We start from the raw sequence: 22829 nt of genomic DNA on the forward strand, positions 1-22829 counted from the left end.
CCCTCACCCTGAACACCAGTGTTCCACAGGGCTGTGTGCTGAGCCCCCTCCTCTACTCCCTCTTCACCTATGACTGCACACCAGTACATGGTACTAACACCATCATCAAGTATGCAGATGATACAACGGTGATTGGCCTCATCAGCAACAACGATGAGTCGGCCTATAGGGAGGAGGTCCAGCTCCTAGCAGCATGGTGCGCTGACAACAACCTGGCCCTTAACTCCAAGAAGACCAAGGAGCTCATTGTTGACTTCAGGAAGTCTAGGGGCGGCACGCACACCCCCATCCACATTAACGGAATGGAGGTGGAACGTGTTTCTAGCTTCAGGTTCCTGGGAGTCAACATCTCCGATGACCTCTCTTGGACCCACAATATCTCAACTCTGGTCAAGAAGGCTCACCAGCGTCTCTTCTTCCTGAGGAGACTGAAGAAGGTCCATCTGTCTCCTCAGATTCTGGTGAACTTCTACCGCTGCACCATCGAGAGCATCCTTACCAACTGTATCACAGTATGGTATGGCAACTGCTCTGTCTCCGACCGGAAGGCATTGCAGAGGGTGGTGAAAATTGCCCAACGCATCACCGGTTCCTCGCTCCCCTCCATTGAGTCTGTCCAAAGCAAGCGTTGTCTGCGAAGGGCGCTCAGCATCACCAAGGACTGCTCTCACCCCAACCATGGACTGTTTACCCTCCTGCCATCTGGGAGGCGCTACAGGTCTCTCCGTTGCTGGACCAGCAGGTCGAGGAACAGCTTCTTCCCTGCGGCTGTCATACTACTCAACAATGTACCTCGGTGACTGCCAATCACCCCCACCCCCCGGACACTCCTTCCACCAGGAAAAAAATAATTGCACGACTATGACTGTATGCACGTAAATATATTTATTTATTGCTCGTATTCTATGTCGCTCTTCTAGGGAGATACTAACTGTGTTTCGTTGTCTCTGTACTGTACACTGCACAATGACAATAAAGTTTCAATCTGAATCCGAATCAAATGGAACCAACTCTGCAAGACACATTGGTGGGCATGGGCGAGTTGGGCCGAAGGGCCTGTTTCTGTGCCGTATGACTATACGCGTTCGTTGGGAAGGATTTTCTGGGGAAGTCTTTGAAGGGGAACCAGGCAAGCAGTTAACTTCAGTGCAGATGAACAGAGGTTGGGCATTAATAAAACCAAGGCCCGGCCCCTCCTGAAACAGAAGTGCAGGGGACAGGACAGGCCAGGCAGCGAAGCATCTCTGGAGAGAAGGAATGGGTGACGTTTCAGGTCGAGATCCTTTTTCAGGGTCTGAAGAAGGGTGTCGACCCGAAACGTCACCCACTCCTTCTCTCCAGAGTTGCTGCCCGTCCCACTGAGTTACTCCAGCATTTTGGGTCTATCTTTGGTGTAAAGCAGCATCTGCAGTTCCTTCCTCCACACTAGGCAAGGAAGCCGTCAGCTCTCCAGACCCGCTGGTGTTTTCCCCTCTTGCCCCTCTCCCTTCTGCTGGACCTCTTCCTTCTGCTGCCTCTCCTCCTCCAGCTGCCTCTGCTCCTCTTCCTCCTGTTGCCTCAGCTTCTTCTCCACGTCCTCGGGGATCTGTACTTCCAGAAGGTTCTCCATGCCGGCCTCGGGCTCGTCCGAGATCAGCAGCTGGGGGAGTGGGTGGAGTGGGTGGGGGGGGGGGGGGGATAGAGTGCCGGGAACGTTACCCGCTGTGGACCAGGACTGGAGGGGGTCACATCACAGCCCCCAATATAGGAACCATCCGTCCACACCACCTCTCCTCATCACTACCCCCCATCACCACCCCCCCTCCCCCATCACTACCCCCCATCACCACCACCCCCTCCCCCATCACTACCCCCTCCCTCCAGCAAGGCAGCATTCCCTCAACTCTAACCTTCCCTCAGCACTCCATCCGCAAGGAGATGTTTCTTCAACACTATCCCTTCCCCACTGTTCCCCCCTCAGCACTACCCCGTCCCTCCAGCAAGCGGGGTTCCAACATCATCCCTCTCTCAGCACCGGCACTCCCTCCCATCCCATCCCATCCCACACCACCCATCCCTATCACCACCCCATCCTCCCATCCCATCCGGCACCACCCGTCCCCTCCCCCCGGGCTCAGTACAATCCCTCTCTCCGCACCACCCTTCCCTCAAGCCCACTCCTCCCTCTAATCTAGCTGTGCCGTGATTTCACGTGGTTGATGTGAAGAAGCGGGCCACATACACACACGTGTTCAGATACTAAAACAGGCGACATCGTGAACAGTGAAAAAAGTGGCGAAGAGATTCAGCAGCATCTTGATCGGCCGGGCAAGTGGGCCAAGGAGTGGCAAATGGAGTTTAATTCAGGTAAGTGCGATTTTGGAAAAGTCAAAGTTGGAGAGGACTTTCACAGTGAACGGTAGGGCCCTGGGGTGCGTGGTAGAACAGAGGGATCTAGGAGTACAGGAACATAGTTCTCTGAACGTGTCAGCGCAGGTAGACAGGGCGGTGAAGAAGGATTTTGGCGTGTTGGGTCATCAGGGCTGTGATGTTGAAGTTGAGACGTTGCGTTATAGTTTTGCAAGACATTGACGAGGCCGCATTCAGAGCTATCGGCCTGTCCCACTTACGCAATTTTTTTGGTGACTGCCGGCACCCGTCATAGGTCGTTGGTTGCAGTTCTCCGAAAATGTTCAACATGTTGAAAATCCAGCGGCGACCAGAACAAGGTACGACTCTTTGGGCGACTACTCACGACCATACAGGCTTCACCCCGCGACATGTCGACAGAGTGTCGCCTGTATGGTCGTGTGTAGTCTCCTCAGTCGCCCAAACAGTCAGAGCATCTTTCTGGTCACCGCTGGATTTTCAACATGCTGAACATTTTCGACGACCTGCGACGACCTATGACGGGTGCCGGACAGTCGCCGAACTAGTCGCGTAAGTGGGACGGGCCCACAATGGGTTCAGGTTTGGGCGTCCTGCTTTCAGTAAGATGCCCTTAAGCTGGAAAGAGTGCAGAGAGGATTGACAAGGATGTTGCTGGGATTCAAGGGCCTGAGCTATAAACAAAAGGTTGGGCAGGTTAGGACTTTATTCTTTGGAGGCTGAGAACTGATTCTTCTACAGGTTACAAAATCATGAGGGGAACAGATATGGTGAACGCACACAATCTTTTACCCAGGGTAGGGGGGAGGGGATCAAGAACCAGGAGACATAGGTTTAAGGTGAGAGGGGGAAAGTTTAATAGGCAGCTGAGGAGCAACGTTTTCACTCTGAATGCTGTGGATATGTGGAACGAGCTGCCGGAGGAGGTAGCTGAGGCAGGTACAATAACAACATTTAAAAGGCATTTGAATAGGTACAAGGTTTAGAGGGATACGGAACAGACGCGGGCAAATGGGATGACCTTACATAGACGGATTGGGGCCTGTTTTTGTACTGTACTGTTGGCTAGGTGACTGGGAGAGACCAGCTGCTAGTGACCGATGCAGCTGCCCGAAGCAACCGCGGTCCCCACTGCCACTTACCTCGATCAGTTTCAGGCAGGTTGCACCAACCTGCGGCTCCTCCTCCCACCTGTGTAGCTCCCGGAGGATCACATAGGCGTTCTTCTCCCTCACCACCTCACGCCCGTTCTTGGTCGCCACCAGCTGGGGCAGAGAGGCAGCACAGATTAACACAGAAGGTAGACACAAAAAGCCAGAGTAACTCAGCGGGACAGGCAGCGATGGGTGACGTTTCAACAGACAATAGACAATAGGTGCAGGAGTAGGCCATTCGGCCCTTTGGGCCAGCACCGCCATTCAATGTGATCATGGCTGATCATCCCCAATCAGTACCCCGTTCCTGCCTTCTCCCCATATCCCCTGACTCTGCTATTTTTAAGAGCCCTATCTAGCTCTCTCTTGAAAGCCTCCAGAGAACCCGCCTCCACTGAGGCAGAGAATTCCAGACTCACCACTCTCTGTGAAAAAAAGTGTTTCCTCGTCTCCGTTCTAAATGGCTTACTCCTTATTCTTAAACTGTGGCCCCTGATTCTGGCCTCCCCCAACATCGGGAACATGTTTCCTGCCTCTAGTGCGTCCAAGCCCTTTCGGGTCGAGACCCTTCTTCAGACTTCTTCCCAGTTACCCATTCCTTCCCTCCAGAGATGCTGCCTGTCCCGCTGTCTGTGTGGAGCTTGTACGTTCTCCCTGTGACCTACATGGGTTTTCCCCGTGTGTTCCGCGGTTTCCTCCCACACTCCGAAGGCGTACAGGTTTGTAGGTTAATTGGCTTCGGTAAAATTCTAAATTGTCCCTAGTTTGTGTAGGATAGTGTTAGTGTGCGGGGATCACAGCTCGGCACGGACTCAGTGGGCCAAAGGGCTATTACTCTAAAATTAAACTAAACTAATGAAGTTTATGAAGTTTTATGAAAACGTTTATTGGCCAAGCATTCACATACAAGGAATTTGCCTTGGTGCTCTGCCCACAAGTGACATGACATACAGTGACACATAAAACAATAAACATTAATAAGAAAACATTATTGATTAAACATGTGAATTAAATAAAATACCAGAGCAAAAGGAGGCTACAAATTGTTGGCTGTTGAGTAGAGCTACTGCTCGTGGTAAAAAGCTGTTTTTTATGTCTGGCTGTGGCAGCTTTGACAGTCCGGAGTCGCCTTCCAGAGGGAAGTGATTCAAAGAGTTTGTGTCCAGGGTGAGAGGGGCCAGAGATGATCTTACCCGCTCGCTTGCTGGCCCTTGCACTGTACAGTTCATCAATGGGGGGAAGGTTGCAGCCAATAACCTTCTCAGCTGATCGGACGATTCGCTGCAGCCTCCGGATGTCGTGCTTGGTAGCTGGGCCAAACCAGGCCATGATGGAGAAGTTGAGGACAGACTCTACGATAGCCGTGTAGAATTTGACCAAATTGTGGCAGATTGTGCTCCCTCAGCTGCCGCAGGAAGAACATCCTCTGTTGTTCCTTTTTGACTGTGGAGTGGACTGTGCAGGTGCGGTGTTTCCAAGGATGACTGATGTGGGGATAGCTCTGGGGGGCTCTGTGAGAACTCGGGGTGGGGGGGGGTCACATGCACACCTACCAGATTTATGGCCTCCAGGAGCATCCTCCGGATATCCGGGTCCTGCTCTCGCTGTTTATTCTCCGGCAGGTACTGCAGATCCTCGGGCAAGCCTGGGTCAGAGGGCAGAGACGGGTCAGAGGGCAGAGACAGGCCAAAGGTCAGGAAGCGGCTAGGGTCTAAGGGGGCACAGCTGGTAGAGCCACAGCCTCGCAAGCACCAGAGACCCGGGTCCCATCCTGACCTCAGCTACTGTCTGTGTGGAGTTTGGGCGTTCTCCCTGTGACCGCGTGGGTTTCCTCCGGGTGCTCCGGTTTCCTCCCACATCCCAAAGACGTGCGGGTTTGTAAGTTACTTGGCCTCTGCAAATCTCCCCGGGTGTTGAGGGAGTGGATGTGAAACTGGAATCACATGGACTTTTAGACTTTAAAGATAGAGAGCAGAAACAGGCCCCTTGTCATCGAGTCCACGCCGCCCAGCGATCACCTTGCGCATTAACACTATCCTACACACTGGGGACAATTTACAATTTTACCAAAGTCAATTAAACCCACAAACCTGTACGTCTTTGGAGTGGGGGAGGAAAAAACCGGAGCATCCGGAGAAAACCCACGTGGTCATGGGGGAGAACGTACAAATTCCACAGACAGCACCTGCAGCTGGGATGGAACCCAGATCTCAGGCGCTGTAAGGCAGCAACTCAACCGCTGTGCCACCGCGCAGCCCGCAAACTAGCGTGAAAGGGTGATCAACGGTCGGCCTGGACTCAGTGGGCCGAAGGGCCATGTTACCAGGCTGTATCCCTCTCTCTAAACCAGGATATCTGTCGTTAAAAGGGATCGAGCTGGGTCGGGGCAGGTAGTTCGAGAGGTAGACATGCTGCCCCCTGACCCGTCACATCCTCGGTACTCCGCACGTCCCCTCCCATACGCTAGCGGATCCTGTCAGTGAACAGTGGCTGGCCCCGATCTGTCGGCCAAGGATGCTTTAGATGGAGACGGATCAAGGGTTCAAGGGCCTGTCCCGGCTTGGCGATTTTTTCGGCGACTGCCGGCCACATATCAGGATCGGCAAAAAATTTTGAACATCTCAAAATCCAGCGGTGACAAAAAAAATGTTGCGACACTTGAAACAACACCGCACGTCAATACGTCATCACGCCGCGACTTGTTCGGTGACCTGATACGCCAGTCAATGACGCCAGCAGTCGCCGAAAAAAATCAGCAAGTAGAACAGGCCCTTTAGGGGACAATGGAGGAATAGGGGGACTGAACTTTGGTCAAAACACAAAGTGCTGGAGGAACTCAGCAGGTCAGGCAGCATCTGTAGAAGGCATGGACATACAATGTTTTAGGATGGGACCAATGGAGTAAGGGGGGAGAAAGTTGGGGGGGGAAAAAGGCAGGGGTGGGACAATAGCCTGCCGAACAGTAGGCGGATACAAAATGCTGGATTAACTCAGCAGGTCATGCAGCATCTCTGGAGAGATATAATAGCTCATGTTTTGGGTCTGAAGGCTCAACCCGAAGGCTCAACCCGAAACAGCACATTCCTTCTCTCCAGAGATGCTGCCTGACCTGCTGAGTTACTCCAGCATTCTGTGTCTATCTTCAGTGTAAACCAGCACCTGCAGTTCCTTCCTACACAAGTGATAGGTGGATACAGGTGAGGTGCAGCGGGGGGTTTAGTTGGCAGATGGGTGAAGTAAGTGACAAAGGCTAGAGGTTGGTCTAGGCATCTTGTTAGGCAGAGACACTGTGGGCCAAAGAGCCTATTTGATGTGCTGTACTGTTCTATATTCTACATGTTAAGATTTCAGAGCCAAGATCAAAGCGCTGCTCGTTTCTGTTTCAATGTTATGACAATGTACAATATCCAATAGCTGCAGGAGTAGGCCATTTGGCCCTTTGAGCCAGCACCACCATTCACTGTGATCAAAGGACAAAGGACATTTATTGTCACGTACACCAATTGGTGTCGTGAAATTTAAGTTGCCATTTGCAGCACACCATTAAAAATTAGACACAACATTAAAGAATTTAACATTGAAGATAAAAACATCCCCCCACAATGGTTCCCACTATGAGTGAAGGCAACAAAGTCCAGTCCTCTTCCTCTGGTTCATCATGGCTGATCATCCACAATCAGAACCCCGTTCCTGCCTTCTCCCTATATCCCCTGACTCCACTATCTTTAAGCCCTATCAAGCTCTCTCTTGAAAGCATCCAGAGAACTGGCCTCCATCGCCCTCTGAATTCCACAGACTCACAACTCCCTGTGTTAAAAAGTTTTTCCTCATCTCCATTCTAAATGCCTTACCCCTTATTCTTAGACTGTGGCCTCCCCCAACATCGGGAACATGTTTTCTGCCTCTAGCGTGTCCAAACCCTTAATAATCTTATACGTTTCAATAAGATTCCCTCTCATCCTTCTAAATTCCAGAGTATACAAGCCCAGCCGCTCCATTCTCTCAGCATGTGACAGTCCCACCATCCCGGGAATTAACCTTGTAAACTCCCTCAATGGCAAGAATGTCCTTCCTCAAATTAGGGGCCAAAACTGCACACAATACTCCAGGTGTGGTCTCACTAGGGCCCTGTACAACTGCAGAAGGACCTCTTTGCTCCTATACTCCTCTTAAACATAGAAAATAGGTACAGGAGTAGGCCATTCGGCCCTTCGAGCCTGCACCGCCATTCAATATGATCATGGCTGATCATCCAACTCAGTATCATGTACCTGCCTTTTCTCCATACCCTCTGATCCCTTTAGCCACAAGGGCCACATCTAACTCCCTCTTAAATATAGCCAATGAACTGGCCTCAACTACCTTCTGCGGGAGAGAATTCCAGAGATTCACCACTCTCTGTGTGAAAAAAGTTTTCCTCATCTCGGTCCTAAAAGATTTCCCCCTTATCCTTAAACTGTGACCCCTTGTTCTGGACTTCCCCAACATCGGGAACAATCTTCCTGCATCTAGCCTGTCCAACCCCTTAAGAATTTTGAAAGTTGCTATAAGATCCCCCCTCAATCTTCTAAATTCTAGCGAGTACAAACCGAGTCTATCCAGTCTTTCTTCATATGAAAGTCCTGACATCCCAGGAATCAGTCTGGTGAACCTCCTCTGTACTCCCTCTATGGCAAGAATGTCTTTCCTCAGATTAGGAGACCAAAACTGTACACAATACTCCAGGTGTGGTCTCACCAAGACCCTGTACAACTGCAGTAGAACCTCCCTGCTCCTATACTCAAATCCTTTTGTTATGAAGGCCATGCCATTCGCTTTCTTCACTGCCTGCTGTACCTGCATGCTTGCTTTCATTGACTGATGAACAAGGTTCCCTAGATCCCTTTGTACTTCCCCTTTACCCAACTTGACCCCAGTTAGATAATAATCTGCCTTCCTGCTTTTGCTACCAAAGTGGATAAACATTTATCCACATTAAACTGCATCTGCCATGCATCTGCCCACTTACCCAACCTGTCCAAGTCACCCTGCATTCTCATAGCATCCTCCTCACAGTTCACACTGCCACCCAGCTTTGTGTCATCTGCAAATTGGCTAATGTTACTTTGAATCCCTTCATCTAAATCATTGATGTATATTGTAAATAGCTGCGGTCCCAGCACCAAGCCTTGCGGTACCCCACTAATCGCTGCCTGCCATTCTGAAAGGGACGCGTTAATCCCTACTCTTTGTTTCCTGTCTGCCAACCAATTTTCTATCCATGTCAGCACTCTACCCCCAATACCTTGTGCTCTAATTTTGCCCACTAATCTCCTATGTGGGACCTTATCAAATGCTTTCTGAAAGTCCGGGTACACTACATCCACTGGCTCCTCCTTGTCCCTTTTCCTAGTTACATATTCAAAAAATTCCAGAAGATTAGTCAAACATGATTTCCCCATCGTAAATCCATGCTGACTCGGACCGATCCTGTTACTGCTATCCAAATGTGCCACTATTTCATCTTTTAAAATTGACTCCAGCATTTCCCACCACTGATGTCAGGCTAACTGGTCTATAATTCCCTGTTTTTTCTCTCCATCCTTTCTTAAAAAGTGGGATAACATTAGCTACCCTCCAATCCACAGGAACTGATCCTGAGTCTATAGAACATTGGAAAATTATCACAATGCGTCCACGATTTCTAGAGCCACTTCCTTAAGTTCCCTGGGATGCAGACCATCAGGCCCTGAGGATTTATCAGCCTTCAGTCCCATCAGTCTACCCAACACCATTTCCTGCCTAATGTGGATTTCCTTTAGTTCCTCCGCTGCCCCAGATCCTCTGGCCACTAGTACATCAGGAAGATTGTTTGTGTCATCCTTAGTGAAGACGGATCCAAAGTACCTGTTCAACTCATCTGCGATTTCCTTGTTCCCCGTAATAAATTCACCTGTTTCTGTCTTCAAGGGTCCAACTTTGGTCTTAACTAATATTTTCCTCTTCACATACCTAAAGAAGCTTTTACTATCCTCCTTTATATTCTTGGCTAGCTTACCTTCGTACCTCATCTTTTCTCCCCGTATTGCCTTTTTAGTTATCTTCTGTTGCTCCATAAACATTACCCAATCCTCTTGCTTCCCGCTCATCTTTGCTACATTGTACTTTTCTCTAATTTTTATACTGTCCCTGACGTCCCTTGTCAGCCACGGTCGCCCCTTACTCCCCTTGGAATCTTTCTTCCTCTTTGGAATGAACTGATCCTGCACCTTCTGTATTATTCCCAGAAATACCTGCCATTTTTGTTCCACTGTCATCCCTGCCAGGGTACCTTTCCAGTCAACTTTGGCCAGCTCCTCCCTCATGGCCCCATAGTCCCCTTTATTCAACTGTAACACTGACACCTCTGATTTACCCTTCTCCCTCTCCAATTGTAGATTAAACCTGACCATATTATGGTCACTACCTCCTAATGGCTCCATAACCGCGAGTTCCCTTATGTTTTGCTGCCAGGGACCGCAACTTTCCTTGTTGCTCCCTCTCTACCTACCTTCCATTTCCTCTTCGCTCAGTTCCTCTGGGCCGGCCAAGGGCAGCAGCAAGAAGGGAAGGATGTCGACTTCAGGGCCCAGCAACCACTCGTGAGAGGCTGGAGAGGGGGGGGGGGGGGGGGAGACACAACGAGTTCACATAATCAGCCGGGTGGTCAGGGAGATTTGCACCGCAGAAACGCCAAATCAAACATCCACCACATTGTCTGAGTGAGTAAAATAATATTCAGAAGCTAAGACACAAAATGCTGGAGTAACTCAGCGGGCCTGGCAGCATCTTTGGAGAGAAGGAATGGGTGACGTTTCAGGTCGAGACATTTCTTTAGAGTGGGAGTCAGGGGAGAGGGGAACGACCCTGTGAGTTACTCCAGCTTTTTGTGTCTATCTTTGGTTTAAACCAGCATCTGCCGTTCCTTCCAACAAATAATATTGAGACACGCTCTGTTGTTTATGAAGTTGTGAAAACAAACGAAAGAGTTGAGTAACCGAAGATTAATGAGTCTTGCTTGGACTGAATTGTGAATCTTGGTCTGAACTAAACCCGCATTGTCTGGGCTCTCCCTCTACCCCCTCTCCCCCACACTTCCGGGAAACTCCCGCTCCCCTGACTCCAGTTCCCGGGAGTTCCCTCTCCCCTGACCGTGTTCACGACAAGCTCCTTCTCCCTCCCACACCCCTGAGCCCCGCTCCAAGGAAGCTCCCTCTCCCCCCCGATTTCCCAACCCTGGAAAAGAAGGTGTGTATTCACCCGAGCTATATCCTGCACCATTTTAAACAATGGACAATAGGTGCGGGAGTAGGCCATTCGGCCCTTCGTGCCAGCACCCCTAAATGTGATCATGGCTGATCATCCCCAATCAGTACCCCGTTCCTGCCTTCTCCCCATATCCCCTGACTCCGCTATTATTAAGAGCCCTATCAAGCTCTCTCTTGAAAGCATCCAGAGAATCTGCCTCCACCGCCCTCTGAGGCAGAGAATTCCACAGACTCACCACTCTGTGTGAGAAAAAGTGTTTCCTCGTCTCCGTTCTAAATGGCTTACCCCTTATTCCTAAACTCTGGCCCCTGGATCTAGACACCATCAGCTCACTGCTCAGCCTCCTGCGCTCCAAGGAATAAAGACCCAGCTTGCCCAACCTCGCCCTACAGATCAGTCCCTGGAGTCCTGGCGACATCCTCCTAAATCTTTTCAACACTTCTTCTCAGCTTAATGGCATCTTTAATATCAATTTATTTTCCCAAATTAAATTGAAAAATAGATAATAATGGCTTGATTAATCGGTGCAGCGCGCGGAGGGGACGAAGCTGTTCCAGAGCTTGGAGGTGCGCGCTTTCAAGCTTCTGTACCCTCTGTGTGGCTATCTGTGTAACTGCAGGTATACAGCAACGATCGGCACAGCGCCAGAGACCCAGGTTCAATCCTGACTACGGGTGCTGTCTGTATGGAGTTTGTACATTCTCCCTGTGGGGTTTTTTCCCCGGGAGTTCCGGTTTCCTCCCACATCCCAAAGACATGCAGACGCGGACTCGGTGGGCCGAAGGGGCTGTTTTTCGGCGCTGTCACTCTGAAGTAAACTAGCCTTAAATGAAGCGGTAACCCGGATGAGTTTTGACCAGAGTGCAGGGCCGGGTTTGTAGATGGCGTTCCAGTCAATGGAGGCAAGGAGAGACGACGCACTCACCGTAGTCGAAGCAGCAGTTACGTAGCGTGCCCACCACGCCTCCTCGACGTACACATGAACCCTCGTACTGGGTGTAAGGGAGTAAACGCTGCACGACACACCTGTGGAGTAGAGCACACCGGCTAAAAGAGGAGTCACTGCATTCAGTCAGGCTAGTAACACCGAACACTCGCAGTGTATTCGCCATCACTGGTACTGACCTCCCCACCATCCACCATCCAAGGGGTCTACAGGAAGAATCTGAAGGGCCTCGACCCGAAACGCCACCTATTCGAGTCTGAAGAAGGGTCTCGACCCGAAACTTCACCTACTCCTTCTCTCCTGATATGCTGTCTGTCCCGCTGAGTTACTCCAGCTTTTTGTGGCTATCTTGGGTGTACAGGAAACACTACCTCAAATTGGCAGCCAGTACCATCGTAGACCCACACCACCCTGGCCACCGGGAAGAATGTACAGGAGTATGTAAACCCTGGCCAGGTTCTAAAACGGATGAGGGTGATCTTATAGAAACAAAGCAGACTCGATGGGCCGAATGGCCTAATTCTGCTCCTATGATTTCCCAATATCTTCCCAACAATCATTAGTTTAGTTTAGAGTTACAGGCCGGAAACGACCTTTGGCCCACCAGGTCTGCGCCGACCAGCGATCCCCGCACATTAACACTATCTTACATCCACTGGGGACAATTTTTTCATTTACCAAGCCAATTAACCTATATACCTGTACGTCTTTGGAGTGTGGGAGGAAACCGAAGATCTCGGAGGTAACCCACGCAGGTCACGGGGAGAACGTGCAAACTCCGTACAGGCAGCACCCGTAGTCGGGATGGAACCCGGGTCTCCGGCGCTGCATACGCTGTAAGGCAACAACTCTACCGCTGTGCCACGGTGACCGCCTGAAACAAGCTCAACATGACCCTTTGATGGGAGGAGGTGCCTGTGATAGCTCATACCTGGTACAGTACTAACCACAACTATGATCTTCAGTCTTAGGTTGCACAAATCAACTATGTTTTACATTGGTTTTACATATTGGTCGGCGTGGACTCAGTGGACCGGTGCCTATTTCTGCGTTATATCTGCAAAGTAAACTAAATCTAAATATTATCTGTTTATTGTGCTTAGAATCCTGTTATGCTGCTGAAAGTTCAGAATTCCGTTACTCCGTTATCAGTACATATGAGAATGACACATATACAGAAGGGAAACAGATCACGCAGCCCAACTTATCTATGCCACCCAAAATGCCCCATCTAAACAGGTCCCATCTGCCCACATTTGGCACAAATCCCTCTAAACCTAGTGTAGGAAGGAACTGCAGATAGACAAAAGTGCTGGAGAAACTCAGCGGGTGCAGCAGCATCTATGGAGCGAAGGAAATAGGCAACGTTTCAGGTCAAAACCTTTCTTGGTTTAAACCAAAGATAAGACACAAAAAGCTGGAGTAACTCAGCAGGTCAGACAGCATCTCTGGAGAGAAGGAATAGGTGGCATTTCAGGTTGAGTCTGAAGAATGGTCTCAACCCGAAACGTCACCTATTGTTTTTCTTCAGTGATGCCGTTTGACCCGCTAAGTTACTCCAACTTTTTGTGTCTATCTTCTCTCTAATTCTTTCCTATCCACATACATGTCCAAGTGTCTCTTAAATATTGGAATATTGAAATTTGGAATACTGTGAGCAATTTTGGGCACCATATCTGAGGATGCGCTGGCTTTGGAGAGGGTCCAGAGGAGGTTTACAAGAATGATCCCAGGAATGAGTAGGTTTGTCAGCACTGGGCCTGTACTCGCTGGAGTTTAGAAGAACGAGGGGGGACCTCATTGAAACGTGCAGAATAGTGAAAGGCTTGGGTAGAGTGGATGTGGAGAGGATGATTCCACTAGTGGGAGAGTCTCGGACTAGAGGTCTTGGCCTCAGAATTAAAGAACGTTCTTTTAGGTAGGAGATGAGGTGAAATTTACTTGGTGGTGATTCTGCGAAATTCTTTGCCACAGAAGGCTGTGGAGGCTGAGTCAGTGGATATTTTTAAGGCAGAGATAGATAGATTCTTGATTAGTACGGGTGTCAGAGGTTATGGGGAGAAGGCAGGAGAATGGGGTTGGGAGGGAGAGATAGATCAGCCATGATTGAATGGCGGAGTAGACTTGATGGGTAGAGAGTAAAGCTCCCTCTACGCTGATCCATACTCAACTCCCTACATTTCCATGTTTAGTTTCGGTACAGTGAAAAGCTTTTTTGTGCGTGTGATATTCAGTCAGCGGAAAGACTATACATGATTACAATTAAGCCGCCCACGGACCCTGTACTGCAGTTGTACGGGGTCTTGGTGAGACCACACCTGGAGTATTGCGTACAGTTTTGGTCTCCAAATATGAGGAGGGACATTTTTGCCATAGAGGGAGTGCAGAGAAGGTTCACCAGACTGATTCCTGGGATGTCAGGACTGTCTTATGAAGAAAGGCTGGATAGACTTGGTTTATACTCTCTAGCATTTAGGAGATTGAGAGGGGATCTTATAGAAACTTACAAAATTCTTAAGGGGTTGGACAGGCTAGATGCAGGAAGATTGTTCCCGATGTTGGGGAAGTCCAGGACAAGGGGTCACAGCTTAAGGATAAGGGGGAAATCCTTTAAAACCGAGATGAGAAGAACTTTTTTCACACACAGAGTGGTGAATCTCTGGAACTCTCTGCCACAGAGGGTAGTTGAGGCCAGTTCATTGGCTATATTTAAGAGGGAGTTAGATGTGGCCCTTGTGGCTAAGGGGGTCAGAGGGTATGGAGAGAAGGCAGGTACGGGATACTGAGTTGGATGATCAGCCATGATCATATTGAATGGCGGTGCAGGCTCGAAGGGCCGAATGGCCTACTCCTGCACCTAATTTCTATGTTTCTATGTACAGATACAGGAACCAGGGAATAACATTGAGTGCTAGATAAAGTCCATTAAAGTCTGATTAAAGATAGTTCCCGAGTCTTCAATAAGGTAGCTTCTACACATCACTACTGTATCTGCCTCCACCACCAGCTGTATAAAATCATGAGAGGAATAGATCGGGTAGATGCACAGAGTCTCTTGCCCAGAGTAGGGGAATCGAGGACCAGAGGACACAGGTTCAAGGTGAAGGGGAAAAGATTTAATAAGAATCTGAGGGGTAACGTTTTCACATAAAAGGATGGCGGGTGTATGGAATAAGCTGCCAGAGGAGGTAGTTGAGGCTGGGACTATCCCAACGTTTAAGAAACAGTTAGACAGGTACATGGATAGGACAGGTTTGGAGGGATATGGACCAAACACGGGCAGGTGGGACTAATGTAGTTGGGACATGTTGGTCAGTGTAGACAAGTTGGGGTGAAGGGCCTGCTTGCACGCTGCATCACTCTGTGATTCTATGAGCTCCCTTGACAGCGCGTTCCAGGCTCCCACCACTCCCCGTGGAATAAACGTTGCCCAGGACATCACCGTCGCAAACTTTGGTGAATGGGTGAAAGTCAAGTCATTGGGAATTTTTAAAGCAGAGAATGACAGATTCTTGATTAGTATGCGTGTCAAAGTTTACGGGGAGAAGGCAGGAGAATGGGGTTGAGAGGGAAAAATAGGTCAGCCGTAATTGAATAGCGGAGTAGACTCAATATGCCAAATGGCCTAATTCTGTTCCGATGACATGAACTTATCAGTATCCACCCTATCTATGGCCCTCATAATTTTATAACCTTCTACCAGGTCTCCCCTCAACCTCCTTCTACACCTCCGTGCAAGTGTATCCCAGGTTTATATGCGAGGCTGATATTTGTGGCGCTATGATTGTTTGATGACGGCTTAGGACAAATTTAAGACGGGATGCCAGTGTTTAGCATTTGTTTGAGTGAATTCATCGTCTGCAGTTTCCTTCACTTAGTAGATAGTTGCATAGTTAGCTGGTTAGTAGTGCATACTGGTAGCATAGGTGGTGAGAGCAGGTATTGTTCTGGGAGGCCAGAGCTAACTGTTGAGCCTTGCCGAGGTGTTGCCGGCCTAACTCACCGGTGAAGGGAGATGTCCACTTGATAACTCCAATGATAGTTTTTATGTGCTTGTTAACATGTAGATAGCTTTTGATGTCTCGTTTTCACACCTTACATTTCCTTATCTCTGTTTCCCTCTCCCCTGATCCTTAGTTTGAAGAAGGGTCTCGACTCAAAACATCACCCATTCCTTCTCTCCAGGGATGCTGCCTGTCCCGCTGAGTTACTCCAGCATTTTGTGTCTGTCTTCAGTTTATTATTGAATATTACCCTACTGTATAAGTATGCATGGCAGTTTAGATTCTACTTTGACATTGGGCTTGGTTTACTTAGTTAAGCGCTTATCCTGGTGTTGTAGCACGAGTACTTTGTGGAATTCTGCCTCAGAGGGCGGTGGAGGCCGGTTCTCTGGATGCTTTCAAGAGAGAGCTAAATAGGGCTCTTAAAAATAGCGGTCAGGAGATATGGGGAGAAGGCAGGAACGGGGATGGGGGATGATCAGCCATGATCACATTGAATGGCGGTGCTGGCTCGAAGGGCCAAATGGCCGACTCCTGCACCTATTGTCTATTGTTTTAATAGTAATTTAAAACAATGTCGCGAGATAACATAGTTCATGAGAAGAAACAGACCTGTCTTTATCCAGTATGAACTGCCTGGCTTCTGGTAACTGAGTCAGGTTGGACAGCAGAGGTCCCAGGTAGTGAAGGGTGACCTTCTTGTTGTAACCCTCTGTGCAGAAGACCTCCACGATCTTGGCCAAGCCCATGCCCTGGTCCTGAATGGCGCGCAGCACCTCTTTGCAGGTGTCCGCACTGCGTGAGAGGTTGGACAGGATGGAGCAGATCTGGTCGGAGTAGTCGCACTCGGGGTCACAGAGGTTCTTCAGCAGAGGAGGGAGGAGGTCGACCTCGTGGACCAGGGCCCGGTGCACAGTCTCGTCCGCGGACAGGTTGACGAAGGCCCGGAGGCAGTCCTTCACCAGGGCCCCGCAACACTCGCGAGTCAGGGTCAGGAGAGCCTGCAGATAGGTCACGTTCTGGGCCAGGAAGCTTCTCCCTTCCACGCTCCCCGTCAGCCCCAGCACGCAGTCGGTCGCCTGGCTCCTGACATCCGGACGGGTTCCCGGTGACAGGAAGGGCAAGAGCTCACGGGCCCGTGCATCCTCCAGCATGTCCGCTCTCCTCGGCCTGGGCAGTCAGTCTGTCGAGGGAAAAGTAAGGTTTAGTGGAGAAACAAGGAACGGCAGGTGCTGGTTTACAAAAAAAAGACACAAAGTGCTTGAGTAACACAGCATCTCTGCCCGGATGCTGAACATGGATAGGCGACGTCTCAGGTTGGGACCCTTCCTCAGAAGCTGGGGAAGAAGAGTCTGACGAAGGGTCCCATCCCAAAACATAACCTCTCCATGTTCTCCAGAGATGTTTAAGAAGGAAGGTAGACAAAAATGCTGGAGAAACTCAGCGGGTGCAGCAGCATCTATGGAGCGAAGGAGATAGGCAACGTTTTGGGCCAAAACCCTTCTCCAGCATTTTTGTGTACCTTCGATTTTCCAGCAACTGCAGTTCCTTCTTAAATGCTTTAGAAGGAACTGCAGATGCTGGAAAATCGAAGATAGACAAAAGTGCTAGAGAAACTCAGCGGATGCAGCAGCATCTATGGAGCGAAGGAAATAGGCAACGTTTTGGGCCGAAACCCGAGATCAGTCAGAAGAAGGGTTTCAGCCCGAAACGTTGCCCATTTCCTTCGCTCCATAGATGTTGCTGCACCCGCTGAGTTTCTCCAGCATTTTTGTCTACCTTCTCCAGAGATGCTGCCAGACCCGCTGAGTTACTCCAGGATTCAGTGTCTATCTTCACACTAGGTCTGAAGTCTGAAGAAGGTTCTCGACCCGAGACGTCACCTATTCCTTCTCTCCAGATTTGCATTTCTAACCCGCTGAGTTACTCCAGCTTTTTGTGTCTGTCTTTGGTTTAAAAGGGCTTCTGCATTTCCTTGGTTACACAAAAAAGCTGGAGAAACCTGGAGAAACTCAGCGGGTGCAGCAGCATCTATGGAGCGAAGGAAATAGGCAACGTTTCGGGCCGAAACCCTTCTTCAGACGTTCTGCATTTCCTTGTTGCTCACTAGTTGCTCACACCAGTTTCTCACCCACTGCTGACACACCAATGGGGGGGGGGGGGGGGGGGTGGAGGGAGGGGGAGGGGAGGAGAGAATCCAGGGTAAGAGAGGGGTATATGATGGAGGGGGAGAGAGAGGGAAGGGCTAATCTGAGACAGGGGGAGGGAGGGAAACCAAGGCAAGGGGAGGGAGTTGAATCCGGAATAATGGGAGAGGAGCAGGGAAATCTGGGGCAAAGGGGGGAGACTTGGGGCAGGGGAGGAGGGGACTAGAGAGAGGGGGGGTCCATAGAAACATAGACAATAGGTGCAGGAGTAGGTCATTCGGCCCTTCTAGCCTGCACCGCCATTCAATATGATCATGGCTGATCATCCAACTCAGTATCCTGTACCTGCCTTCTCTCCATACCCCCTGATCCCTTTAGCCACAAGGGCCACATCTAACTCCCTCTTAAATATAGCCAATGAACTGGCCTCGACTACCCTCTGTGGCAGAGATTGGGTGGATCTAGGAAAGGGGGAAATTTAGGAATGAGGATATAGGATTGGGTGGGTCTCAGGCAAGAGGGGGGATTTAAGACGGAGGGGATCAGGGACTGGCTTCCTCCCGCATCCCCTCTCCCATTCCCTCCCCTGTCTCCCCCACCCCTCCCCCATTCCCACATTCCCTCCCTCCCTCTCCCCACTCTCCACTCACCCCCGGACCACGCGAGCTCCCGACAACCCACCGGATGTCCCGCCCACTGGGCGCTGATTGCCAGCCGGCTGCTCCAATAGGATGCCGCCGTGCGCGGGGCCGGGGCAGGAAGTGGCCGCTTTGCCTTTTGGGGGTTGTAGTCTTTTACCGTCACGCAACGTCAGAGCGTCGGCCTACAGCGAGTAAAGCGTCACTGGGGGGGGGGGGGGGGGGGGTCAGCGTCACTGGGGGGGGCAGCGTCACTGGGGGGGACAACGTCACTGGGGGACAGCGTCACTCTGGGGGGGGGGGGGGGGGTGAGGGAACGCCGCACTGTTTTTTAGATCCCCCCCCACCCTCCCGACCTTCCCCCCTCTGTACCGGGTGCCCAAATGTCAGCAGCGTGGGGCTGAAACGTAGCCAATACTTGAGGAGCAGCCCCTTCAGATAGTGGTACAGGGGCTGCAACCTCTCACACTGCACGTAGACGTGGAACACGGTCTCTTCCTCGCCGCAGAAGTGACGGGCGGCTAGCGAGACCGTGAACCGGCTCAAGTACCTGTTACAGGCCACAGCCATGGGCAACACTCCTCACCCCAGGTCCCCGATGTATAGAGAGACCTCCACTGGGGACCACTCCCACCGTCAGGTGTTAACACGGACCGCCAGAGCGTGTCTGGATGGAAGACAAGGGCGAGGAAGTGCAGGAGCAGCCTGTACAGTACGCGCCTCTCCGCGTCACGGAACGGCACGCTGGGAAACTCGGAAAGGCAGCTCATGTTGCATGGGGCCGGCTCTCGGGAAGGGACCCGGGCCGTAGGTCCTATGAGCAATTTCTGACGGAACGGGGGTAAGCTCGGCTGGAATCGCTCCACGCTCACGCCTCTCCTCAAAACCCATCATGACAGGGTGAGGGCCGGTCACTCTCACAGCCACCACACCCCCATCCCTCTCTGGAGCAACTCCCTGGCTGAAGGTGCCCAGATTCCTGGCTTAAAGTAGATCTCCATAAAAGCCAGGTAACTCCCGCCTAGCGTGTCGACTGATGCCCTCTACCAGAAGCTGTGGGCCCTCCTGGCGGACCCTGGCGGAAAAAGTACGTCGCTAGTGCATGCCATGTAGGAGGACACTCGGAATACATATACCTCCGCAGGGTCCTGAGACGGAGAGCTGCCACCTGGGTACGAACGCAAACCAGCGCCTGACCGCCCTCCTCCAACGAGAGACTCAGAACCCCAGCAGTGACCCAATGATTCTTCTCTCCCCAGAAGAAGGTCACCAACCTCCTCTGGATCATGGAGACAAATAAAGAGGGTGGGACCAGAGTGGCCAGCCGGTACCCCAACATAGAGGCTACCAGCTGGTTTATGACCAATGCCCTCCCCCCGGTAAGAGAGCACTCCAAGGAGGCCTGACCAACGCCCTAGCCGGGCGATGACCTTCACAGTTCTCCAGCCAAGCCCCCCCAGTGGGACTCAGGTAGACCCCCAGGTAGAGGGGGTGTGTGGTGCTCCACGCATAAGATGTCATCACCTCCAGCAGGGAGCCCACCTCCCACTGACCCACCAAGAGACCAGAACACTTCCCCCAGTTGATCCTGGCGGAGGATGCAGCTGAGAAAACCTGCTGGCACTCACGCATCCTCCGCAGGTCAACAGGGTCGGTGAACATCAGAAGGACATCATCGGCGTAGGTCGAGAGAACCACCTCCACCCCTGGCCCCGGTAAAGCCAGGCCTGTCAACCGCCTCCGGAGAAGGCACAGGAATGGCTCTACACATGTGGAATACAGCTGGCCGGACATGGGACATCCCTGACGCATCCTCCCAAAGGGAATGGGGGCCAACAAAGAGCCCTTGACCTTAACAAGGCATTCTGCAGCAGTGTATAAAAGTCGGACCCAGGCCACAAAGTGCGGTCCAAATCCGAACGCCTGCAGAGTCCCCAGAAGGTAGTCGTGCTCCACCCTGTCGAACGCCTTCTCCTGGTCGAGGGAGAGAAAGGCGACTGAGTGACCAGCCCCCTGGGTCAGATGGATCAGGTCCCGGACCAGATGGATATTGTCCTGGATGGACCGGCCCGGGACTGTGTGGGACTGGTCAGGGTGGATCATTTGGGACAGGACTGGATCCAGGCGATTCGCCAATGCCTGTGCAAAAACGTTATAGTCCGTGCTGAGGAGAGAGACCGGGCGCCAGTTCTTCAAAAGGCGGAGATCGCCCTTCTTGGGCAGCAGGACAACGACTGCCCTGCGCCACAAGAAGGGCATCTCCCCGATCGCCAGGCTCTCCCCCAGGACCTTCATATAGTCGCCCCCAGGACATCCCAGAAGGCTCTAAGAAACTCCACCGTCAGCCCGTCCAGCCCTGGAGACTTGCCCCCCCCCCCTGAGCTGATGCAGGGTAGCTGTCAGCTCCTCCAGAGTTAAGGGATCATCCAGGCATTCAGCCACCTCTTTGCAAACTACGGGTAACCCCTCCCACAGGACCCCCTACGCCTCCCCACTCGATGTACCCGCGGAGAATGCACGTAAAGCTGCTGGCGCTGATGGCATCCCCGGGCGCGTGCTCAGGACCTGTGCTGCGCAGCTGACAGACGTCTGGACTGACATCTTCCACCTGTCACTTGCCCAAGCAGTTGTCCCCACTTGCCTTAAAACCACCTCCATCGTGCCAGTGCCAAAACACTCCACTGCGGCAAGCCTCAACGACTTCCGCCCAGTTGCACTTACCCCCATCATCACCAAGTGCTTCGAGAGGCTGGTCCTGGCACACCTCAAAAGCTGCCTACCTCCCACACTGGATCCCTATCAGTTCACCTACCGCAAGAACAGGAGTACGGAGGATGCCATCTCAACGGCACTTCACTCCGCCCTCTCCCACCTCGACAACAGAGACACTTATGTAAGAATGCTGTTCATCGATTACAGCATTCAACACTATTATACCATCAAAACTGATCACCAAACTCGGTAACCTGGGCATCGACCCCTCCCTCTGCAACTGGATACTGGACTTTCTAACCAACAGACCCCAGTCTGTGAGGTTAGACAAGCACACCTCTTCAACCCTCACCCTGAACACCGGCGTTCCACAGGGCTGTGTGCTGAGCCCCCTCCTCTATTCCCTCTTCACCTACGACTGCACACCTGTACATGGTACTAACACCATCATCAAGTATGCAGATGATACAATGGTGATTGGCCTCATCAGCAACAACGATGAGTCGGCCTACAGGGAGGAGGTCCAGCACTTAGCAACATGGTGCGCTGACAACAACCTGGCCCTTAACTCCAAGAAGACCAAGGAGATCATTGTAGACTTCAGGAAGTCCAGAGGCGGCACGCACACCCCCATCCACATTAAAGGGACGGAGGTGGAACGTGTTTCTAGCTTCAGGTTCCTGGGAGTCAACATCTCCGATGACCTCTCTTGGACCCACAATACCTCTACTCTGATCAAGAAGGCTCATCAGCGTCTCTTCTTCCTGAGGAGACTGAAGAAGGTCCATCTGTCTCCTCAGATCCTGGTGAACTTCTACCGCTGCACCATCGAGAGCATCCTTACCAACTGCATCACAGTATGGTATGGCAACTGCTCTGTCTCCGACCGGAAGGCATTGCAGAGGGTGGTGAAAATTGCCCAACACATCACCGTTTCCTCTCTCCCCTCCATTGAGTCTGTCCAAAGCAAGCGTTGTCTGCGGAGGGCGCTCAGCATCGCCAAGGACTGCTCTCACCCCAACCATGGACTGTTTACCCTCCTACCATCCGGGAGGCGCTACAGGTCTCTCCGTTGCCGAACCAGCAGGTCGAGGAAGAGCTTCTTCCCGGCGGCTGTCACTCTACTCAACAACGTACCTCGGTGACTGCCAATCACCACCCCCCCCCCCCCGGACACTTATTATTATTTATTCAAATCATGTGCTATGTCGCTCTTCCAGGGAGATACTAAATGCATTTAGTTGTCTCTGTACTGTACACTGACAATGACAATTAAAATTGAATCTGAATCTGAATCTGAATCTGAGAACAGAGTCCTGTAGAAAGACCGAACCGAGGCACCAATGCTCTCTGGATCTGTAACAGAGGAACCATCATCCGCAAGCAATTCAACGAGCTGTCTGCGGGCTCCTCGTCACTTCTGCAGAGAGAAGAAAAAGGGGGAGGCGCGGTCCAGATCGTGCAACATCTGGGATCGCGACCTCACATACGTGCCCCGGGACCTCCTACGCTGCAAGTCCCTCAGCGCTCCCTTCCTCTCCTGCTACTTCCGCTACTCGCATTATAGTCCCCGC

The 22829-nt window shown here is 51.4% G+C and overlaps 1 protein-coding gene across 2 annotated transcripts; it reads right to left on the reverse strand.

Annotated features, from left to right (window-relative positions):
- Positions 1–870: 870 nt before the first annotated feature.
- hgh1 (HGH1 homolog (S. cerevisiae)) lies at positions 871–18618 on the reverse strand. Of its 2 annotated transcripts, none has more exons than XM_055665438.1 (7): positions 18556–18618; positions 16371–16941; positions 11734–11834; positions 10051–10149; positions 5075–5166; positions 3510–3632; positions 871–1639 (listed from the first exon to the last, which is right to left on the reverse strand). In XM_055665438.1, exons 2-7 carry the CDS (start codon positions 16910–16912, stop codon positions 1442–1444), a joined length of 1155 nt encoding a protein of 384 aa, XP_055521413.1. In that variant the 5' UTR covers positions 16913–16941; positions 18556–18618; the 3' UTR covers positions 871–1441. The 2 variants fall into 2 exon arrangements, with proteins under 2 accessions (XP_055521413.1, XP_055521416.1); XM_055665441.1 differs by having other exon boundaries at positions 18587–18607.
- Between the last annotated feature and the right edge of the window lie 4211 nt (positions 18619–22829).

The sequence above is a fragment of the Leucoraja erinacea genome, chromosome 2 (assembly GCF_028641065.1).
Source record: "Leucoraja erinacea ecotype New England chromosome 2, Leri_hhj_1, whole genome shotgun sequence".
NCBI classification, from domain to species: domain Eukaryota; kingdom Metazoa; phylum Chordata; class Chondrichthyes; order Rajiformes; family Rajidae; genus Leucoraja; species Leucoraja erinaceus.